At 38.1% G+C, this 24,582-nt stretch overlaps 1 protein-coding gene across 1 annotated transcript in view; it reads right to left on the bottom strand.

Annotated features, from left to right (window-relative positions):
• eif2b3 (eukaryotic translation initiation factor 2B, subunit 3 gamma) overlaps positions 1 to 24,582 on the bottom strand; it is a 42,743-nt gene that overhangs the window by 17,343 nt on the left and 818 nt on the right. The window contains exons 2-5 of the mRNA XM_084732781.1: positions 23,162 to 23,327; positions 19,078 to 19,235; positions 9,739 to 9,898; positions 9,357 to 9,468 (exon numbers count right to left, since the gene is read on the bottom strand). Of these exons, the coding sequence (XP_084588907.1) occupies positions 9,357 to 9,468; positions 9,739 to 9,898; positions 19,078 to 19,235; positions 23,162 to 23,309 (578 nt within the window). The 5' untranslated portion in view covers positions 23,310 to 23,327. The remainder of the gene's footprint in view (positions 1 to 9,356; positions 9,469 to 9,738; positions 9,899 to 19,077; positions 19,236 to 23,161; positions 23,328 to 24,582) is intronic.

Raw genomic sequence — 24,582 nt, forward strand, 5'->3', positions numbered from 1 at the left:
CTGTCTATTGTCCTGTGTCAGCTACCGCAGAGGTCGCCCCACTGAGCCGCTGCCATGAGACAGGTTTATGTCGACTGGGGATGGGGCGCACACACAGGCACACACATGCACACAAACACACACACACACACACGCATTCATCCATTCACACATCTACTCACACAAGGACACATGGTGGCCTGAGTTTGGACATGTGACATTTATGAAGCGAGAGCCAAAGAAAACCATTTTATCCTACAGGTTCCAATCTACCCTCAACCCTTCATCCTCTGCGACGATCCATCCTCCTCTTCCTCTGCCCTTTCAATCTTTACATCATAAAACCTGTGGGGTGCATTGTTCCTATAAAAGGACCATACCACTGCTTTTACATGTTTTAGCCCATTTACTACAAATCACATGCACCTTCCATTACTGCTAACCATTTTTCAAAAGCATGCTGCAGTGATTTAGATTTTTAAAGTTGTAAAAGTAGATTGATTTGAAAAGCCTGCGTCTCATTACCACACAACAATAACGTAACTTTAACAAAATTAAAAGCAGACATAACGATGTTCAGATCTGAACAAGCCGATTCATAATATCATACTGAAATCAATAGAAACTAATGGCCTAGGAAATAAATATCTGAGATTCTATGTTATGTACAATCAAAACAACCTGGTTGGTAGCCAAAACTAAAAATTATGTCTCCCTTCTGCCAGTAGTATGGGCGTCACCAAAGTATTCGTGTAACACTGCAATTGGAGCTAATATCTTAGCATGGCAACTCTGAGTCAAAGTTGTACTTGCCTGACAGGCCCATAAAATAAAGCTGCCTTAATGAGGTGATGGATGGGCCATCACAAGCCAGCAAAACAGCTTCAGTGCTTCTTGCCATTGATTGTACAAGTCTTTGAAACACTACATGAGAGATGAATAATTCTTCCAAAAGATATTCCCTCGTTTAGTGTTTTGATGATGATGAGAGCAGAGAGCACTGTCTAAATCACTCATAGGTGCTTAAACGGGTGACGGAAAAGTTCATGGCATGTGATTCAGACCATTTGACTCATCGTTAGGGCTGTACCGAATAGTTTCATTCTTTGATACACTGAGATTCTCTCTCGAAACGACGCAGAAAAGCCAATAATTGGAAATTTAACACCCAGTTCTCCTTACGGCTGAACCAACTGGTCTGCAAAATCTCACAAATGTAAACATGTGCATTGTGTTTGTTTTGCTGAGGACGGCTGAGCGTGAGCAACCACAGATGGATACAATCCAACTGAAACCCCTTGGCTTAAAGCTAGTCTATAGAAGAATTTTGGCATCTATGAAGTTGAAGGGAAAAAGCTAATACTTCATGTTTTAAAAGAAGCAAACAGACACAGGGAGAAAAAAATAAATCATATACAGATTATAATCACGTATAAATAATTGATGCATTGATGCAAAGTGGAATCAAATTAAATTGTGACATGCCAAGAGATTCCTGCTCCTAGAAGACACCTCTACAGCAGATATCTCAGGAACTTTTTTGAATCTGGGGTGACCTGTCCCTTTAATTTTTTACCCATCTGTATATTGTCAAGTTCCATACACGTTTGCCAAACCAGCTGGTTCCTCTTCTTGTTGTTAATTTTCTTTTTCAGCCAGAGCTGCCTGCACTGCTTGACTAAATCGGCTAGACATCAGTACCAGCAGTATTTTGTCTAAATAAAAAACATCGTTACATACACAGGGTTGTACGTGATTTTTTTTTTTGACAATTTTTAGTGTATTTGAACTATGTTTTAATTCTGTGCAAACTCCCAATAAAGCTGAATTTTACATTATAAAGACTTTAAATAATAATCTTAAGAAAACTTCTTTCCTAGGAGTACCGTGGAATATGTACACAGACATGAACAATAATGAATAAATAAATGTCAAATAAAATATCTGTAATGATCCAGGACAGGATATTGGAAGTGAAATGGGACTGAATGAAAAATGAATAATGAAAACAGTAAAACTCTCTCTCTTTCTCTGCCCCTCTGTTTCCTTCCTCTCTCTTTCATCAAAAAACTCTTTTCCAGCTCTCCCCTTCATTCAACCCTCTGTCTCTCTCCTCACCAGGCTTGCAGTATAACCGGAGTGACTCACGAGGATTGCTTGGTCACACATATTTTACAACCAGATGCTGAAAGCCATAAATCAAACTGTGTGTGTGTCCGTCTGTGTTAAGGTATTTTATTCAAAAGCATAAAAACACATGTGCGTGCACACACAGACACGCTCTGTGGGTGTTTGTCAAATGTATTTATTCATACAACATTTCCCAGGTGTGTGCCTGTGTGTATGTGTGTGCGTGTGTCGTGGGCTTAAAGTGGAATTTATGGGAACACCCAGTATGTGACATCACTGTTTGGCACCTGCGGGTGGGCAGTAGAGGGAGAGCCTACAGAGAGAGAGCAAGAGAAGGAACAGGTGCCCTTAAAAGCCAGCACAGTGAAGAACAGATATGAGCGATGTGAAGGACATCAGGCTTTTCATTCATAATAAAAACACGTTTTACAGCAAAGTGACGTCTCACAATCAAGTACTAGTTCCAGTGCACCCAGTCTGACCACAGTCACTGATATATCCAGCTGGTCAATACAATCTTTAAACTAATTTCAGCTTGACGCACACCGTGTTCAACTAGTGATTATCAAATTAATTTCAGCCTGGTGTCTTCCTTATAGTGCAGCAAGGAGGTTTTTTTTCCTCACAAATCAGCACTCCATTTTTCCCCAACATGCAAAAATTCATTGCAACATGCTGCTTTGATTCATTAATGTGCTGTGCCAGTGCTGTCAAAGATGCTCTATATAATAAAATAAATTATATATAATATAAGATAACGCATTATAAGCTCCGCCATTAGAATACATTTCCTGTCCTTTAAGTGGGCCGGGTCAGAAGTGATGGAAGTGTTGTGAATGTTGTGTGGATGGATGAAAGCAGATATAGTATTCTAGATACAGTACTAATTTAACGTATCAACCTTTTAAAAAACAAAAAAACAAAAAAAAAGATAAATGACGACATATAATGGCAGTGAAGTTTGTTGTTTTTGTATTTTGGGTGTGGTGGGTTTATGAGAATGATGTGTGGGTGGGTCAGTAAGTGAGAGCCTTATGCTTACGCTGGTGATTATGGGGTAAAAAGAATCGGTCATAATCTGCGCTCATGTTCATTTCTCCCACTGGAGTGAACAGAGTGAGGACCTGCCGCTAGTCTCCTAAAAGGGCGGGATACAGGAGATGACTCCGAAACGCGCCATCTCCTTTCTACGATGTGATCGAGCAACAAATCACCTGCTGACTTGAATCAGACAGATTCCTGGTGCATCCTCACTCTCTCTAATTATCAACTGAGTTACTAAATGGCATTTTAAACAGTCACCTCACCCTTTGGATCTTTTGCTGTGTGATGTAGCACCACTGCTCATATTGCAAGAAGCTTAATAAGTCCATTATTACCTTTCATGAGACTAATTTTAGCAGAAGCACTCTCCATTTCAGGTGAGGTTGCGCCTCCACTATAAAACACTGCAGGAAATCCTGCATTAGCAACTGCAACTATTACTGTGATTTGCTTAAGAGATTTGAAGCACTCAAGGGGGTAGCGATTTAAAAAGCCTTCAATAACACATGGCTATTTAGTCATAATACCAGTTAAAAAACATACCTACATGCTTCAGCTATTAAGGACTTTGTCAGGGACCCTCAGCAGCACTCTATGCAGATTGTTTTGTGAGTATCACAGTGAGTTTTTGATGCAGAAAGGAAAATGCTAGCCAACAGCAAAAAATAAGTGATGTGACACTAGCGAGTGAGTCAGTTTCTGTGAATACCTAAAAACAGGTAACAAAACCAACCTTCTCCAAAATACTATGACCTCCAGATCAGAGTCGAGCAGAGGTAGGGTATGAAAACACACAATTTAAGGTCAGAAGATTTCAGCAGTGGTCCTACTTGTGCCAGTCCTTGCACTGACATACAATTAGAGCCCAAAAGGTTAATTTAATCCTTACAAAATATACAACCTTTCACTGAAATACTACTTAGGTACTCTTGAGTCTTCACCAGCAAAACCAAAAACAAAAGAGTACACAAAACTAATTTATACTGTATAGAAAATTCTAATATATTTCTGATACAGGTTGGCATCACCGAGGTTTTAAACTGCAAAATCCAGACTCTCCTCGTCTTCGATCCTAAAATTCTCAAATCAAGAAAGTATTCACGCTGAACATTTGGAAGCTAAAACAGTTTTCCCTTTTTAATGAGTTGCGAGCCGGTTTGATTCATAAGCACTGGCCACATGAAACTTTATTAGTTTACACATTTTTTAACAGAATCCAACTACAACAAACATCTCGAGTTTCCCAAACAAGGGTAAACATGTTGCTTTTCCTGAAAACAGCGTCATGTGACTTCTGGTTGCTGCGAGCGCTGTAGAGCTCGGTGTCAAGGGGAGGAGGAATTTAGTGCCTCTGCAGGCAAGGATGACTCAACCCTTGGATTAATGACCGACTACTAAAGTACCACTAAAGTCCTCAGTGGGAGAGAGGAGTCACATCTCTCTCGCTCTCAAACACACACAAACACACACAGCATAATGTCTTATTTAGTTACAACTAAAACCCCACAGCGGACGATGACTCAGACGCAGCAGATTGACTGTTAATACCCTCATTAGTCAGGTTTCCACGACAGAGCCAACAGGGCTGAAGGGCTTACGACTTATTCAGGGCATTCAACGATCGCCTCCAAAATAAAATGTGTGTGATTCCCTTAATGCCATGCTAGTTAAATAGATGCTTTCTTAACTGAGCTGACTCACATATTTGTACCTGTGTTATAAGCTTAAAGTGCACATGGCCCTGCTGGTGCAGGAAAGTTACTCTTCAGATCAGTGACAAAACCTGCGCATTCGGTATGTGGGATCATAGACACAGTGTATCATATATTTTTTGTTTATCTATGAATGTCAGAAAATAGTAAAAAAAAAAATTAGTAGTTTCTAAGAGTCAAAGGTCAGGTCTTTTCTGTTGGACAAACAGTCCAAAAGATATTCAATTTACAGCATTACAAAACAGAGAAAAGCAGATAATCCTCACGTTTTAGAAGCTGCAGCCAGCACGTGTTTGCCTTTTTTGCAAGTTAAACGATGATTAAACGATAATCGAAATAGCTACATTAAATTTCTGCCAACAGACTAACTGATTAACTGACTGTTTCTGATTATCAAGCCCCATAAGTCATTTTAGCATCTGACTGAATTTCAGGATGGTCAGGCATTGTTTGCCGTGCAGGGTACAGGAGGGAGCGAGGACTGATCAGCTGCTCCTGAAAGAAGCTGAAGTTGCCCTGGGTGTTTTATTTTCTATTTTACACATACAGCACTCAGGTCATTCCTTGACGATCGGACCGTGCAATTAAAGCACATAACTCGTGGACCTTACATCACAGACGACTGACTTGTACAGTAGGAGAGGAATTTAACAACAAATCTTACAGTGTATGCCCAGCTTAATCATTTCAGGCCTAATGTTTATGTTTTTAAGTATCAGAAATGACAAGCAGCAGAAAAAGGGGAAATGAAAACCAGACTGACATGTACGCCAGCACTTAGATTTTAGCTTTCGAAGCTGCCAAATGATTCAGACGTTCTGACATTTTCAAAAAACACTAAAGAGCCAGCAAGTAAATGAATATCCATAAAACAAATAAAGCAGATACACAAAAGAACTGATATATGAGCATATAAATAGCAAATACTAACTTTTCCCTTTCTGGCTTTGAGTCTACATAGACATTAGTAACTTGTATATTGTCAAATCAATTTTATTTATATAGCACCAAATCAAAATGGAAGCTATCTGATGTCAGTTTTCATATAGAGCAGGTGTAGACTGTACTCTTTGTAATGTTGTTAGTCACCCAACAATTCCCACCAGGAGCAAGCACTCATAATAAAAAAGTTATGTAGTAAACCTGTTTAAATACGCTTACTTTGTCCATAAAATGTGTTACTGCATTAATATGATCCTGCCCTTTTTGTTACACTGCGATGGAAGTCATTTAATTTTTGGAAGGTACCACAGGAGCATGTGGTATTTGTGTTGATTGGGTTTTAGCCCCTCTGCCTTGTGCCATCATTGCTAACAGATGCAAGCAAACTCCAGGTCCAATATCTTAAAGGTCACTGCAGTTAAGATATGCTTCTCAAAAATGCTCGGTAGCTTTTATAATGACTTGAACTGTGCAAAAAAAACTATCACAAGCAATCACGTCTACCATATTAGAAAAGGCACATGATGGACAATATTGGTTACGTATGGATGTAAATTTGTGATTTTTTACTGACTGTAACTAACGGCATTAGTCGAAAAGAGGGACCTCAGTGGTTTTGCTTGAATCTAACTTATGATCCAAATAATTTTGATTTAGAATCAGCCTATTAATACACGGTCAACCATCCTCCAGGACAAGAGACTCTGACAGGTGGAGCTGTAATGTTCGAGGGGAAGCTCTGTTGGAGTCCTTTCACAGCGTTTAAGCGATTTCCAGGTCAAACAATCTCACATGTGCTGAATATTTTGAGCTAACACACCTCAACCATGTGGAAACAGTAGAGAAGGAGAGGAGGGGAAAAAACGCATAATTGAGGCTGAACAAGGATGAGTGGATATGGAATGGAGATTTGTGTGAAATGCTAATTACCATGGATAAAGGTTACCAGCAGAAACACTGAGCTAAGCTGACGTTAGCGAGATAACCGTAACAATTGTGGTCTCTTTTCCTGGCTTCTTGAATATCTTTGGGTTTACTTACATTATTTTACTGTAACAATAAGAGTTTTGCATCCTTGTAAAGCATTTTGTAGCATAGCATTTGCTAAATTGAAGTGATTGCTACAAAACTCACAATTTGTGCTTTTCACCTGCTAGTCAAGCAACTTCGCAATGGCTGAGTAGATTAACTGAGAATAATGTTGGACTGATGATTTAATGAGATTTAGGATATGGGTAGACAGGCATGCATTCAACATGTCTATAGGCACAGACAGAAAGCCAGGGTAATATAAGATAGGCATTACTAATTGTAATTTTGGAATCAATTCTTATTTGAAATTGGTTCTCAATACCCAACGCTAGACGGATGAAGGCATGCATGAATGATTGTGTGGAAGGATGCGGATGAGGGAAAGATGGCTGAAAGAATGAAGCGAGGAGGAAAAAGTAACTCCAGAAACAAGAGACAGAGTTTTAACTGAGACACGTTTAAAACTATATAGAATATTTTCACATTTGAACAGTGAATTGATGGACCCTGTGAAGAATGAGGAGCTGATATTTCTATATAAACACAAAACAAAAAAAGTTTTATTTAAAACTTGACGCAAAAAAAGTCTTTGGAGATTTTTTCTTTTTGCCCAAACGACCCAGTGTGGCTCAAATGCGAGCGCAAATGTTTCATGAATGAGGCAGTGTGCACATATAAAATACAACTTACAAAGGCAGCCACCTGCAGTGTGTGATGTGCCATGACGATGTGACCTTTGACTGGATGGTACTGATGCACAAAACAGTCAGATCTTGTAAAACTACCTCTTTGTGGGTTACAAAACTCCAGAACACCAGATATTTATTCTGTGGTTACCTCAGGCAATAAATACTGTACGTTGGGAGATTTTTTCAAAATCTGTTTCATGTGGTTGTGTGACGTGTGAGTGTGTGTAAATGATCGGAGGTGATTTAAACGTTATAAGTCTTTCGATGTAAGCCATAAATGTTTAGCCGTGGGCTCGTGTTTCCATAACACTGTGACAACGTGTGAGTGTTTTCTCTCCATCAATGTCCACCTCGCGGTCGTGTTATGTGTATCTGTGTGTGTTCATATAAGCATTTCTGTGTGTGAGTGAGAAAAAGAATGTGCGTGTGTATACATATCTGTGCATATGTGTGTGTGTCTGAAGATTTCCCTGTGCAGGGAAGCATGCAAGCAGCTGCTCTGGCCCCCCTCTTATTGGCCAGAATTTACAGTGGCTTTGGCTCCATGAAGTATTTACGAGCTCCCAAAACACCCACTCTCACACATACATGCATTTTAGGACTCAGAAACAAAAACCTACCTAGAGTACTCTTCCTGTAACAAAAATCCCACACACCCGCCACAGAGCCTTCAGCCTAACACACACCAACGCTGATTAGAAACCAAAACATCTGCTCTCAGAACTACAAATGTGCAGAACACATTTACCATCAGTCAAACCCTAAACGCTGATCTCAAGATGAGAATACTGATGACATACTGTACAGGCTCAGCAACTGATGGAATTAATATAATTAAATGTGATTGATAAAAATCTGACACAATAAGTAGAATTTCAACTGGCAAAAAACAGCAGTGGTTAGTAAGAAAAATGTAGAGTTCTGTTTAGGAAAATTAGTTAACGATAATTTTCATTGTCGATTAATCTGAAGTAATGTTTTTGATTAATCAATTAATAATTTTGTCTATAAAACGTCAGAAAATGGTGCAAAATTTCGAACAGCCCAAAAGACGACATCTTCAGATGACTTGTTTTGTCCACCACCCAAAGATGTTTCAATTATTTTCACACACTAAAGTAATCAGAGAACATTCATATTTAAGAAGCTGGAATCAGAGAATTTTGATTTTTTTTTTTTCTAATAACTCAAACCGATTAATCGCCTCTCTAGTAGCTGACAACTAGTCGATTTATCATTGCAGCTCTAGTTATGTGAGAAGACAGTGACATATTAGATTAAAGTTAAACTAAACATTAAACAGCTTCATCACATAAATTGTCACAGGATGCTGTTACTCACTTTGTACAATATATAACAGATTCTACTGTGCTATTTTATGTGCTGTGTTGCTTTGCTAGTGTCTGCGATAAACCAAGTCTCACCGCTGGTCGGACTAACTGCTAGATTTGGGTAAACTCAAGCTGTCATTTCCTTTTAGTCCCAGCAGGTAAATTATATCTAACCTAATGTTAGAGAAAGCATAAGCATTTTAGATGAATGAGATGTATACACTTAGAAATGACATCATGAAAAAAGAGAAAGTTCAACATGCTGCTGTCATTAAACTGTATGTGTGTGATGCAGGGGTTTTCTGCCCTGAAGTTACTGTAAACAAACATGGTGATTGGTGCTATAGGGGGTTGAGACATCTTAAGAGATATCCATCTTTGAGACAAATTAAACCAAACAATCTGCATGACTATATACCACTAGAGGTACAAAGACATATATAATATGTTTCAGAAATTCAGATGAACCCAACCCTCAGGTTTTTTTAATGACTTACTTCCTCATGATAGACTTCCTGACTGACAGCCCGTCCTCCAGATCGGCCTCATTGGCCATGAAGAGCAGCCTCTTCCCTGACTGATCCACTCCCACAAAGTCTCTCTGCTCAGCTGGAAAACAAAACACACAATATTTAATGTTAACACAAAATAATAAAGGCTAACAGTGAGTGACACATTTAGCACACCTTTATTTGTACAACACTTTTTGTATGCCTTCCTTTCTTTAATACTTAGGGAGTCGACAATTTCATAACACAATAACAAGCATGAATTTACTGAAATGAATACATGAAGACTTGTCATATATCATAATAAAATAGTGTAATATATCTACAGTAATCTAACAGTCAATCTCCTGTGATTCATTTTTCATGTTACCTGTCTTTTTCTTGCCCTTCTGGCCTGGCACCGTCTCTGTAAACTCATGGGCTTTGCTCATTAGCATGGCGAGTGTTGCATTGTGGGCTCTGAACAGATCAACCACCTCGTGAAGCGCTACATCTGTTATCAGGTCACAACTCAGCACCAGGACGTCCGTCTGAAGAGAGATGTTGGAAAGAGAAAAGAGAGCAAATTAAGACAAAATGACCAGAACATACTGGATCTGCAGCGTTGGACTATGACTGCTTCATCAGTGAAGAGATTTCAGGCTTTCAAAAAAAAAAAAAAAAAGTTTCTGACTTGTTCTCTCTTTTGAAACAAAATCTTTCCACCTGTTGTGATTTTAAAGAGATTTCCAGTGTCACCCTGCCCATCCACACAGACACACAACAGCCCACAGAAATGCATGGAACACAGTTTGAAGTTATGTTTAGAAAGTGAGGTTTTCTCACTCACGACAGTCATCTCGCTGTGCATGTAGACTATACATAAATTAATGTGGCGACAATGCTCCACATAAACACCTCGAGACATGAGAGTTTGGACTGTGTTATTTTCAACAGTCACAACAGAAACTGGCTCACTGAGCAGGATTTGAGACAGAGACACACAGACAGAGCGAAAGAAAAGGAGAAAGAAGGAATGATTTGGTCAACAGCGAGTTCATCCAAGTTTAGCATTGCTTGTATATAAGCCAAACCCACACAAACACTTGTAGGGCCTGTTTTAAAGTGACTTAAACTCTGATGACAGTGAGTAATAAATCCTGCTATGTTTCATTGTTTTTGTTTGAGAACGTGTCTGTTTCTCCTCAGCTGATCCAATTCTGTCGTTTGAACGTGTCCTTTATTATAAAAGGTTTCAACAGGAGTTGCCTCATCCTGCTCTAGCTGCACAAATACGTTATGTATGTACAGTAACATCACTGCAATGAATGCAAACAAATAATAAATGAAAAGTTGGAATATTACATATTTAGCAAGTTGTGAGATTTACTCATCAGTGCTCACAACAATCCAGGTACAGATTAGTAAAATACTCACTTGTGATACTTCAATTATGAATGAACTTCCCAACAAAAGAAAAACTACTTCTAAGATATCGGAAGAAGGGATCAACCGATTATCAGCCGGGCCAAATATCAGATCAGATTGTTTGATTTGTTTTGTTCAATCTGACTGTCAATCTGTTTGGCTCTGATGCAGCCACCTCTCTCTGAAGGGTCTCACTCAATGTCCCACCCACAACACTATCTGATTGGCTGAATGTTGAAAAGTTCTGTTTTAATTTAAAAAAATGCTTACAGGTATTTCAACAAAGTTATGTGTTGGAGTTTGTGTTATAAATTTTATCTTCATTTTTCCTGCAAATGTACTATATATCAGTTCCAAAAATCAGTTAATTATTTTGGTCCTGAAAAAAACATATTGGTTGATCCCTAATTAGAACAGTACATTTGTGGTAGAATTTGGCTGTATGACCTAAAATTGTACCTGTATATTCTTTAATATTGCTTGGTAATAATATAGAGTATTATGCATCACAGTACAATTATTTTTACATTACAATTTCAATAAAATGTGCAATAAATTGTTATCGTGGCCTCCTCAGGTGAGCCCTTCATACCAGTTAAACTGCCCAGTGCTCACAATGATTGGTGCAAACATAAAATTTTACGTTAACCGATAAAGCTCGGGCTACACAATCAATTGGAACATCATTGGAATCGCAGAGCCAGAACCAAATCGCAATTTTAGGAAAACTGTGCTAGAGAACAGCATCATAATGAGGCACTGTTGTGCTAAAAATCTTGTTCTTCAGATGAAATACATTTGTTTGTTTGGTATAGACCCTAATAAATATCACATCATCACAACCACAATGTTTTTTTTCCAGTAAAAAAGAAAGTTGTGATACAAAAATGATCATTCCCAGTAATCATATCACATAACACAATGCAATTTCAGTCAAAATAAAGACAACAGGACTTTTTTTTTACCATAATGTGCAGCCCGAGATACAGCTATTGATGCTATCATAAAAGCTGAGATTTATGTCAAGAGAAATGCAGCATGTTATCAGGGCCTGTAAATGTTTCAACAACACATTAGAGGCAAACCTTTGTCCACTAAATGTGTGTGATCATATCTTGGTGGGTAAAAATAAATCAAGACGACCTCAAACCTTGAAAATATCCAAATATGTTTGTATCCAGGCCATCATGTCATTCTCCTGGCAAGAAACTGACACAATGTCACATAAATAACTTCCTACAGTCCTCTTTCACCCAGAACAACGAGTTAGGCTGGCCAGCTCTGAGCACCTTCCTATGAACTGATCCAAAAACAGCACTGCTCCGACATCACAATGACACAAAGAAAACAATGACTCCAGAGCTTTTTTTCCCCAAAACTCAAATGAAAAAATACACCCTCGTTTAAGAGAAAGCCTCCATAATTTGTTAAAGGACAGAGAGAGAATATCCATTGAGCATTTCAACCTCCAGAGATTATTTCCATCATTAACTAAAACTCAAAGTATTTTCAGCACTCCAGCTATGTAATCATATGTAAACCAATAGGTTTTAAAATCTATATCAATACACAACTTGTGAATTCCACAGACGTATCACTTTACTCCACCGCCAACGACACGGAGCACAAAACCTACATCAGTCACTTTAACTGGCCTCCACTGATGCTACATGCCTGCATGTGTGTATGTGTGTTTACATATGGGTGCGCCCACATTTGTGTGTGTTATCCATCTGTCTGTCCAGTGATGAAGGCTGTCAGCATGAGAACTAATCCCACCATTAGCACCAGTTGCCTTAATGACAGAGACATCTTTACTCTGTCTGTGAAGGAGGAAAGAAGGAAAAGAAAGAGCGAGAAAGAGGAGGTGGGGTAGCATTAAATAAGGTAGGAAAAAAACAGGAGCAAAGAATCAATAACCACAGTCATGAATGAAGAAAGAGAAAGAAAGGAACAATGGAAGTATGAAAGCACAAAGATGAATGGAGGAATGCGGGACAGACAGAAGAGAAAGGGGGATGATGGGAGGCGATACCAGAGTCAACTTCTGCCTGTGATTAAAACGATACTGGCAAAATTAAATTTACTTCATTCACTAAAATACATCAGTGTATGGGCGCAGTATACAAAGCTGCAACTAATGAGTATCATCTCCACCAGATGTAAGCCTGGAGGAGATCATGCAGTGACTCCTGTGTGAACATGTGTGACCAACTGGCAGCTTGTCTGCAGTTAATCTCTAATACTACTGGACCAATCAGCCTAAAGTCTTCTTGTGCACATTCATGACTTTGTCCCCACGGACCTCTTGCAGTTTGTTGTGATTCACAGCTTTTGCTCATAACAATTTCCCAGAGCTCAAAGTGATGTCTTCAAATCAGTTCTTTTGTCCAAAACCCAACGACTCTTCATTTATGAATCCTACATGACAACGAAAAGCAGAAAATCCTCACATTTAAGAAGCTGGGACCGGAAAATGTTTGACATTTTGGCTTAAAAAATGACTGAAACAATGCAAAATAGTTGGCAACTACATTTATTTTGATCACCTAATTGACTAATCAACTAATCTTTCCAGGTTTGTAGTCTATATTGTAGGGAAACGAAGGCCTCTTAAGATATATAAGAAAACTCAACCAGTCACTTTGTGATTAGCCTGATGAACAATAAAGAAAGCAGTCCACTGTAGCAAAACACACTTTTGTTTTTCATTTGCATTTCTGGCAATGAGAGTTCTCTGGACACCTGCAGTACATTTAAACCTGCTTTCCCAATATGCAGCAAGATCTAATTTTACAGATTTGTGTAAACTACATCTTGATTTCAAACACTTAAAATGATGATCATGGGTTGAGGAAACTACAGAAGATTACAAGTAAGTAATGAATATTGAAGAGTCGAGTGGAGTTCTGTGTGTGGCTGGTATCAGTGGGGTCAAGGGTCGTGTAGTTGACCTAGAGGTAACTCCCAGCATAACCTGGTCTGGACCTGGCGACAGGAAGCTGCCACGGCAAAGCTGGAGGTGTCTGCAGGAGATCTACTGACACTGAGCCCCGGAGACCTTTCAACTCTCTTCTCCCTCTATCACACACAGGCAAGCTTGCACACATGTTCAGAAACAGAGCACATAAGTATGCACACAGACACTCACACGTGAATGGAGTGGGAAAAAAAAAAAAAAAGCGGCTGCATGATCCCCACACACAGGCACACACTCAGGCGACAGCAGAGTGGAGTCAGCTGGAGAGACAGAGACACTTTGGCCTTTCAACAGCCAGGATCTCTGGACAGGTCAGGACCACACACACTGAAGCACGCAAACACACACACACACACACACACACACACACACACTTGTCCCTGTGGCTGAAATCAATACAAAACTACTGCTTACACAATCCTGATCCAATTTAACAATAGCTGGAAACTTAGTAGGTGAATTTGCCCTTATGAGACTGCCCGATTAACGCCTTTTAAACATCAAATACACGGTTGTTATCTCCCCTTGGCTTGTAAGGATATTGTTAAGTGTTGCACTTGTGCTAAATTTAACTTTTTTTTTTATTAAAACTCTGTTAAGAAGTTATGATTTCGCTGATAACATATAACATTACTGGTTTAGTACTGTTAATCCCATTGTGAATCAGCAAAGTCTGCTGCTTCATGCAGCTGCTTTAACCTTTTTTTTGGTTGTCTGGTCTCTATAAGTAATGTCACTACTTTTTTTTAAACTGTATATTAAACTTCTACATATTTACATGTATAATCACACATTCACCATTAACCATCCAGTGCAAAGCTGTGAAAAAAAACAGGAGTACAAAAATAAACTTTGTATGTGTGGTGACTGTTCCCTTTTTTTGTTTATGACAATGTCTGATAAAGGCCTTTTTATCAAAAAGCCCTATTAGGAGTTATTTTGGTTTTAACAAGAAATAAAAGGTGGACTAGTGCTAGTAACGTTAATCCCAGTCTGAATCAACACCCAAGTCTGCAGCTTTATGCAGCTTGCTGTTGCTGTCTGATTTTTTCGTTACTCATAAGTGAGTAACATCGACTGTTAACCTGTGCCCTAACTGTAAAACTGGGATAAAGTGCTCCATTTTAACACGTATAGGCTCGCATTAGGCACTTATAAAATACTACAACTGCAAAAAACAGGAATAAACAAACTTTGCACATAGGGTTGTTGTGCCCTTTTAGTTTTTATAAGAATGTCTATCATCAAATAATGTCTGCATGGTTGTTGTCTCCCCTTTGTTGCTAGGGTTTGGGGTGCGCAAGACCTGTTTGTTATTTTAATGAAGACAGAATATTTGAACAATCTGCACACCAGACAGAAAGACAGTCCTCAAAGGAATGTAAAAGTAAAACTAAAAAGACATGTGGGCCACTTTTAACACGAACTGTGCCCAAACCTTAAACTAATGCGCCTCACAAAAAGAAGAAGGAAAAGGGTGGACGGGTTATAAGTAGAGAGCAAGATGCTGAAATGGCAGAAAGAAATAAAAAGAAACTTGGTCTCATCTAAGTAGGCTATGTTTGCTTTGTTCCTCTCAATAAAAGCCGCCGCTCCATCACTCACTCTTGTCTCTTTCTTCACCTTTTGTCTCAAGTCTTACTAGCTGACTAACATATGCAGACCAAAGGTGAACCTTTGAATCACAAACTCCAGTGTACATGTATTTTTTTTTCAGCTTGCACATACTCATTCTGCCAGGTGATTAAGCCTGAAAGATAATAAAAAACGTCAAAGAGGGTTTAAGCACACAAAGCAAAAAGTGCATGTTAAGTACTCCTTTCACTAGTTTGGCTTATTGTGAAAGACGTGAGCAATAATCAGGCATATCCCTCCACTTTTGTGTAAGTTCTCTGTTTGAAGAGGGAACAAAATAAAATATGCTGCTTGTAATCTCTCTTTTCAGTAACCAAGAGGAATGACCTACTCTGCTCATCCAAAGCGTACACTGGTTCCTGTAAGTATTTTGTTTGATAGGTTACACCAAATCCCCTCATGGGAGGGTGTTTGTGTAAAGAGATGAGTGAGTGTGTGTGTCCATACTGTACTCATGCATCAGTTTGACAGTTTGAGTGATCTCTGTGCTGGGATTTGGCAGGCCATGGTTACAGTTCTTCACTCATCACCCTCCAGTGGGTGAGTGTGTGTAACTCAATGCCTCTAATCTAGCTGGCTGCTCAAAGGATTAGGAACTCCACTATTCTCAATGGGAGCAAGCTGGAGCTAGTCCTGTTCAAGCGTGCATGTGTGTGTGTGTGTGCGCGCCTGTGTGTTTATACTATGCATCTATTAAAAATCTCTTGAGCAAAGAGAATAATAAGAATCTGTACAGACTCATTCAAATGCCAGAGGAAAAAACATTAAACTCACTTGTCACAACAAATTCGATGTTTTAAATCCCTTTTCAAAAGCAAAGCCAACCGATTTTGCTGTGAAGAACCTAATGAGCTGCAGTGGCAGGACATTTATGTCTTCAAATGTACGTTTGATGTGGTACGCTCTAAACAGACAAGGTATCTGGAAGCACGTTTCAGAGATTTTTGAACTGAGACTGTAGGAAATGTTGTGATGCGTTTTTTTTATTCTTGGGATCACAACAAAATTCAAAAGGAATCTTTGAGCCAAAATTGATTCTTGTTGTTGAATAAAGATGCTGACAGTTTTAGGGCCTTTATCCACAGACTGTTTTGTTTTTTTTTTTCTGAGCATCAGCGTCTTCTTTCAACTATTCCCAATAAGAAGGGAGAGTCTGCAGTAGCACACATCCGCCTAGAGAGAAATTGCTGCACCCAGTGTCTATTTTCCAAGTGTTCCACCTTTTTTGTGCTGCCAATTCAAGCACTTCTAGTCTTATCTCTGATCTTTTGTTCAGTGTTGGTGTCAACACTGTTTCTTCTCCAGACAATAAATCATTGAATGGGGACTCGTCACCCTGGTAACTAATGCAGGACAGTTTGCCAGAGAGCCAAGACTCACGTCCATGCAGGAGCCCAGAGAAAGATGTTTTTTAAAGTCTCTGTCTGTTCAGCTCTCAGTTGTTTTGTAGCTTCTAACTGAATATCTGTAGCTTGAAGTATCTGTCTTACTTTACTGTTTCATGTCACCTTTGAGTTGTGTTAAGTTACTGGCGATGAATCAACACCATCAACCAGCATCCCCTAATTTTGCTGCTTCACATAAAAAAAACTTTTACGTAACAAAATATCTTTTACTGTGAAGAATTTATAGCAAATCCCTGCCGTGCTGAACTAACACATGGAATCAAACCAAGCCAGCACGTGTGTGGAAAAGGGCCATATGAGAGCAAACATCTTCCAGTTGGGGTTCAAAGTGAAAAAATGCTAAACAAACAGATACAAATAGACTGTGCAAAAAAAAAAGGCTGTCATAGGAATTTTCAAGATATTGTTGTCATAGAAACAAAACCCATGAGCATTTTTTTTTAAATCATAAAAATGCTTTATTTGATGCAGCATCCGGCCAGCACCTTTCTGCCAGAACAAGCACTATGTGGACACTTAGCTGCATGAGTTAGTTTAGTTTGACAAGTTTTGTATTTAAAAAACAAAAACAAAAAAACACATTCCCCAACACATACTCCTCTGTTTTCTTTATCAATGTCAACAAAGATGATGACAATCAGACAATGACTTTAATCAGCGCTAGTTACTTTACCTGCCAGTTATGTTTCATACTTCAGTATAGTAAATCCTTAGTGATTTAGTCCACATTGCACTCATCTAAGAAAGAGTCTGAAAATACCCCTAAAAGCTGCGTATTGAGTGAGTCATGTCAAGCTAATTCCCCGAGAGATTATTAAACAGAAAAAGCATCTGAAAGCTTGGCTTCCCTGATTGAGCAGGCTGAATTAATTTTTCCTTCTACATGGCATCACAGTTGTGTGCACTTCTGATTGTATTTTTTTGTTACTGTAACATACTGTATTACACTATGTTTGGTATTTATAAATCAATTCAGAATCATAGAAGATAATAATTCTTGAATAAATCAATATTTCCACAACCCCTAGAAAACCAAACACAAAGCAGAAATTACACTATAAAGGTCAGATATATAAACTCAATGATACTAAGCCAACCCAACTGATTGTCAAACAATAAACAAGAGCAATTGGTTTAGAAATACTTCAACAATTCTAAACTATACAAACCCTCACACAAACACGCCTTTGTGGTCACAGGATGTCAGTCAGAACCGTGGCATACACAGAGGGTCGACATATACCCCGACATACCCAAACACAAATGTTGCACAGATGTGCATGACTACAGGATGAGAATAAATGGTGCACCGGGTAAACTGGCAGCACAGGGAGTTTGAGTCTTAACCATGACCTCATCTGTTTAGAGAGCGTCGGAAGAAGCGAGGGATGGAGGGATCATGCAGGCAGGATACAGAGGGGGTCTGGAAATTGGGGTTGGGGGTCACGGATAGCATGTCGGCGTGTGTGAATGTGTGCGCCTGTGCCTGTTTGTGTGTATTTTAAAAAGGTGAAATGAGGCACTTCAGCAGCCTTGACCATTCAGGGGAGGAAAAGGCACGGATCAGTGGTCACCCAGCAGTACACACAACGCCCACCTAAACCTCCCCCTCAATCTTGGTCATTTTTCAATGCTACCTCCAACCTCTACAAGTTTTTTTTCTTGGGGGTTGACGTTACACAACAAGCATCTCATTATGAACACTGGCTATTAGTATTGGTGGATGTATCATGTATTGTTGGGCTCTGCCCTTCCACCACATAATAAATTAAATGTTGCAGCTTTCATTTTAGACAACTTAACCACATTATCTTGCTCATATTAGGGTCACAATGAGTCAACAACGATTAATTAACAACACTGGAATCTTTTGGCAAACCGACACTCTTTCATTGGATTCAGAACAGTCTGGTTTCTGTTAGCGCTTTGATTCATCATACACAACATAAAGGTCACAGTGAACTGGATGAAAATGGGTGCATTCAGCAATGGGTGCAGAAAAATTAAGTTTGTCTTTTGGGGCCGAGGGGTGTTGGATGGTTAAATTGCTTTGTTGAAAGTATCACTGCATGCATTTACTCTATTATACCCTGATTATTCTTTCTGTATCATTAAGCTCGTGGTGTAACTATTCATGTTTTACAGTCCTAGTTCAGTCGTGTTCTGGTCCTTTTAAATTTGCTCAAATTATTGAGCGTTACTGAGATTAGGGGGGCAAACATAAACCCCGCAAGACTGTTTGCTATACAATCCCACTCTACATACACAAAAATACACACACCTTGATCTTCTGCTGGATGTGTCTGAGAGCGTCTGCGGTGCCCATGTCTCCATCCTCCTGGATACAAACCACGTCCAGTTTCATCTTCACGTCCAACTTCATTTTGGGGTCGGTGCTCATCATCTTCTGAACCTCTTTGGTGGTGATTACGATCACCTCTGACAATACAGGTCAAAGAAAATAGACATTAGATATCATCTACAGCACACAGCTGCATAAATCTCAAGATAACCCATAGCTACACTGATCCATGATGTCTTTTACATCATGACTTCTTTTAAGTTTATATGACCCTTTATTTTTATTAAGCTATTTATCATCTCTTTTACAATTTAACCACTGAAATCCAGAAAAAATGTGCAGTAAAGCTATTATATGATACTGTAATATGAGACGAGATATTGTCTGAGATTTTAGATATCATTATATCATAATATGGCATAAGTGTTGGCTTTTCCTGATGTTAAAGGCTGCATTACAGTAAAATGATGTAATTTCTGAACATACCAGACTATCATTTGCTTTTACCTGCTTAGTCATGATGTCAAGATAACTGATGATTATAAATAATCTCATTGCATTTATATTTTAAGAGAGCACAAATAATCATCACTGCAATATTGTCACAATGTCGATAAAAATCAACAATGAGGTATTTGCTAAAAAATATAAATAAATCATGAGATTTGATTTTGTCTAAATGGCTTAGACCTTAGGTACACATCTTCAGAATCTTAAGCCTTAAATATTTCTTATAATTTGTTATCGCATTTATTAAAAAGATATAAGACCTAGAGCTGTATCTTCATAGGACATAAGAATTATACAAGTAAAGGTCTTTCTCTCTGATCTTTCCATGGATGCCATCAGCATCTATTATGTGAAGCTTAATTAACCTCAAAAATGTCAATTTTCAGCAAAGAACAATGCCTTAACAAGTCCAAAGATGACCAAGAAAATGTCATCAGTAGACGTCTATTTGCAAGTGCTACATCTTGAACCTTGAATCAGGAGACTGCTGCTCTGCTTGTTATAAAGTTGGTAATAACATAATCTAGAACATTTCAGAGTCTGTCTGCTTTAATTAGGCTTGTCTGCATAAAATGTTCTCTACCGGGCATTTGTTCACTCTAGCTGTGTCAGCCTAGTAAAACCAAATTGCAGGGCTTTGGCTAGCTGGCTGAACACAGTAAACTGCTGGCCACACAGGATGATTATGTATAGAAAGCTAGTTTTATTTAGGCAAGTGAGGACCTACAGGCTTTTATAACAAACAGCCCTGTTTACTGGCATGAACAGAATACTGCAACAAATCCCTTTATAAGCCCAGAGTTGCTGGACCTACTGCAAAACTGCAAAAATCTGGACTGTAAATCTAGACAGGAAATGCACACCTGACAATGGCTGCTGATGTGATGACAAGCTGCTGAAAGCACGAGCAGGAAAAGCAACACAGTTGTAAACTCGATACGTTTTATGCAGTGAAATGAGCAGGCCCATGTTGCTCGCAGCAAAACTACCACAGACCATTTAATGAGATCGGGGTAGTTCCAATACTAGGGGTGCATAATTAACCAAACAGTGCAATATCCAAGGCCAACAAATCTTATTCTCCAGAACTAAGAAAATGATTTTTCATTGGTGCAACAAATTGTTACATCAAAATGTTGATGCTAAAATTATCATTCCCGCTATGAATCATATCGCAGAATTTGTCAAATATGATTATATGTAACATATTGTGCAGGCCTAACCAATACCGATACCAGTATTGGAAATTGTATCATCATTAATTATCATTAATTTGTACCAAATGACAACTTTTTTTTTTTAAGTCTGTAGAATCTGACAGGGCAGGACATCTCTGCCTCACAACATTCATTAATTTTGAGGTTTTCTGACACACATTAATTTTGATTATTTGTGCAGCCCTACTCTGACACAGCCTAAAATACTGTATCCACCAGCATCCCCAAGTGCATGAGTTTATGCACTGTTTATCAGCCCTAAAATGGAACTTTCCAACAGTGTCCTGTACTCTAATATTTTCTACCCTGAGTAAGCCCATACAACAATGATAGCAAAAAGAGCTGCAATGAATGATTATTTTCATTACTGATCAATCTGTTAATCGTTTTCTTGAGCAATCTATTAGTTGTTTGGTCCATAAAATGTCAGCAAATGGTGAAAAATATTAATCACTGTTTCCAAAACGCCAAGGTGACGTCCTCAAAATGTTTTGTTTTGTCCACAACCCAAATATTGTCAGTTTCCAGCTGCAACTATTAGACAATCGATCGATTAGTTGTCAACCATTAATCTTTTTGAGTCATTTTTTTTAAAAATGTCCTAATTCTCTGATTTCAATTCTTCTCAAATTTGAATATTTTCTAGTTTCTTTAATCCTCTATGACAGTAAACTGAACATCTCTGACTTGTGGACAAAAAATATGGACCAAACAACTAATCCCATGAATCAAGAAAACGATTGGCAGATTAACCGATAACTCCTAACCCTATTCAGTTGACTCTTGTAGAGGACTAAACAAACCAGAAAATATTTGTTCAAAGAGTCAGAGAACTGGGTCAAAAAAGAAATTAAAAGATTATCAAAATAGTAAGCAATTAATTTAATAAATGGCAACTTATCGATTAATCAAGTACTTGTTGCAAATTTAATAGTAATCATATCCTATAAGTATAAAGCTGTCAAAATAATGATAATGTAAATATATATTTATACGCATGGATATCGAATCAGTATTTGGTATCAGCCAATATGCCGAGGTCAGTTCCTCTTAAATGCAATGAAGAATTACATTTTGGTCTTGTTACTAAAATGTAACATTTTCAAAGAATAAGTAAAACATGTTTCAACTGTTTACATTTCTAACTGTTTTTTGAACACATACTTTTGAAAAAATTCAATTAATCCCATCAATTGAAGTCCAAATTTTGTCTCTCTTCCAGTCTTTTCCTTCAGGAGCTACCATCGACTTATGTCTGCTTGCCCTGGCAAGAAGACATAATGTGCAACATTAAATACTGCAATTTATCAGTCACTATAGATTAATTGTTGTCTGTAGAACGGCTGTTTTTAGGGCCTTCGTTGCTCTCTTTTACAACACTCAAAATAGTGTAGTTTGTGAGATCTTCTTTGACATCCCGACCTTGTTATATCATAGGTAAATGATACAATAAAATCTGTTTTTCTCACTATCTCAGTTGGCTTAACTAATAATTTTCTTTACACAGTACTTGTGTTTAAAAGGAAAGACTGTTATAGTCCTTATGTTTGGGTAGGAGGTGATCTTTTCTCTCAAAGCTCCTCTTTCCACATTAATGTTAAACTGAAGTTTGCACACTTTTTGTTCCAGCTTTTCCAAGTGGGCCACATAAACTCACACTCAAGGTACTGGCTGTATTTGTGCTTCTTTACGTTTTATGTGGAAACCAACCAAGAATGCCAGTGCACTTCTGTAACACTTTCCACCTCTGCCACTGAAACACAGTGTAAATGGAGGACTAACAGCTCACATGTGGCCACTACCATCAGATCCAATTAATGTGAAGCTCTAACAGCACAATTATACAGACTTGGACCTAGCCAGCAGAATACGGTATTTCTAAATGTAATCTTTCAGTTAACTATTAATTTGTTAATCATTTCTAGGATGAAATAAAAAATCTACAAACATTTAATAATGATGACAAATGATAAGACGGAGAAAAGTATATCAATTTCTTTTTTTCCTCTCGTGTTTTTTCTATTGCTTTAACTGATTTAAAGGCCCCACAAATCCACACAGATTTAATATTATTTGAGCTGAGTAGACCTCTGCTGACCATGAACGTGGGCAGATCACTAAAGATGAACAGGACTAATTAAGAAACATAATTTTTCATGTACAGTATTTTTTTTTTAGTGTAGTGAAATTTGTCATCCTTATGTATGTACATATAAATAACACCTCTCATAATATGCAGTGGTAGTGATAGCTGTAATTGAGGCAGGTTTAGCAGTAACAGGGTTATTAGATGCACTTGTTAGTTGAAGCACTTCAATGAAAAATCGAGCCCTCACCTTCAAAGCCAACCCTCTCCAGCAGGTTCAGTGGGTACCACATGAGTGGCTTGTTGCCAACGGGCAGCATTGCTTTAGGGGTGTTGTATGTCAGATCAGTCATACGAGAACCCCCACCAGCCGCCATCAACACCGCCTGGAGCTCCATGATGTCTGCTGGGAACGCCTACGAGAGAGAGAGAGACAAACAGATTATTAGAGTTATATTAATTTAAACTGAACACTTACCACAACTCAGATGTTTATACATATAGTTACTTATATATTGATAACTGTTGTGTAGAGACATAAGGTTGTAAAATATTTATATATGTTGTAGTTTGTGAATATGTGTGTATAATTTTATTTAGGCTCATTGATGTTTTTGTGGGTTAAAGACAGCAGTTCCCAAATGGTGTTCTGAGGCACAGTGGTGCATCTGATGCAGGTCCAAGTGTGCCATGGGATTTTGTGACAACCATACATTATTATTCCAACATACAACTATACAAAAAGTTATGAATTAATTTTGCTTTACTATATCAGTGCTTTATGCGCACTCGTCTCTCAGTTTAGTCAAATTCTTTGCCATAAAAAAATCCTTTAAAAACCTTCAATGTGAACCCCAGGTTTCGCCATTTCTGTGCATTTTGTATCTTTCTCTCTCTCTCTCTCTTTTCAGTTCCATTATCTCATTTTTAATTTTGTGTCCTATCTGATTTAAATGAGCGGGTTGCTGCTTTGATGTTATTTTACAAAGTTTCAAATTAATCATTGCATAATTTTGTTAATAAATATTTCATGAGTAACATAGTTTGTCACATTTTATCGGACATTACTAAATAAAAATAATCATTTTCAGAGTGATGACGTGCTACAGAGGCTACTATAACTCATCATTGGTGACTCAAAACTAAAGCTAAATAACTACTGTTTACCTGAGAAAGCATAACCAAAACGTGTTTATTTTACTAATAAGACTATGGTGAACAAAGCAAAAGAGTTAAAAAATGTGCATTTCTGAGGAAAGGAGAAATAATTCAACTCCAAGGGGGTTTTTTTTGGTTTTTTTTTGTAAATACTGGCGTAACTACAGAGAAAAGCCATGGGGAAAAAGTCAAGTTTGGGAAGAATGATATTCTGTGGAACTTCTGAAGTAATTTTGGTGCAAAATATTTCACAGTTGCTTTATGCTACCAAAACAGGGTGCATTAAAATAAAGAAGGGTGTTTGGAAAATCTCTTGAAACTCAAATGGCAGTGTTATTGTTGAACACATACATGGGTTTAACTACACTGTAAAAAAAAAAAAAAAAAAAAGATATGCAAAATTTTGACCACTCTCCCCTTTTTAATCCTCACTTACACAATAACAACAAATTATTCAGGCTGTGCTATAAAGTGTTCCACAATTTTTACCTATTCTTTTTTCCAAACTCCTTT

This window comes from Lutjanus erythropterus, chromosome 12 (genome assembly GCF_056507025.1).
Source record: "Lutjanus erythropterus isolate fLutEry1 chromosome 12, fLutEry1.hap2, whole genome shotgun sequence".
Taxonomy (NCBI): domain Eukaryota; kingdom Metazoa; phylum Chordata; class Actinopteri; order Lutjaniformes; family Lutjanidae; genus Lutjanus; species Lutjanus erythropterus.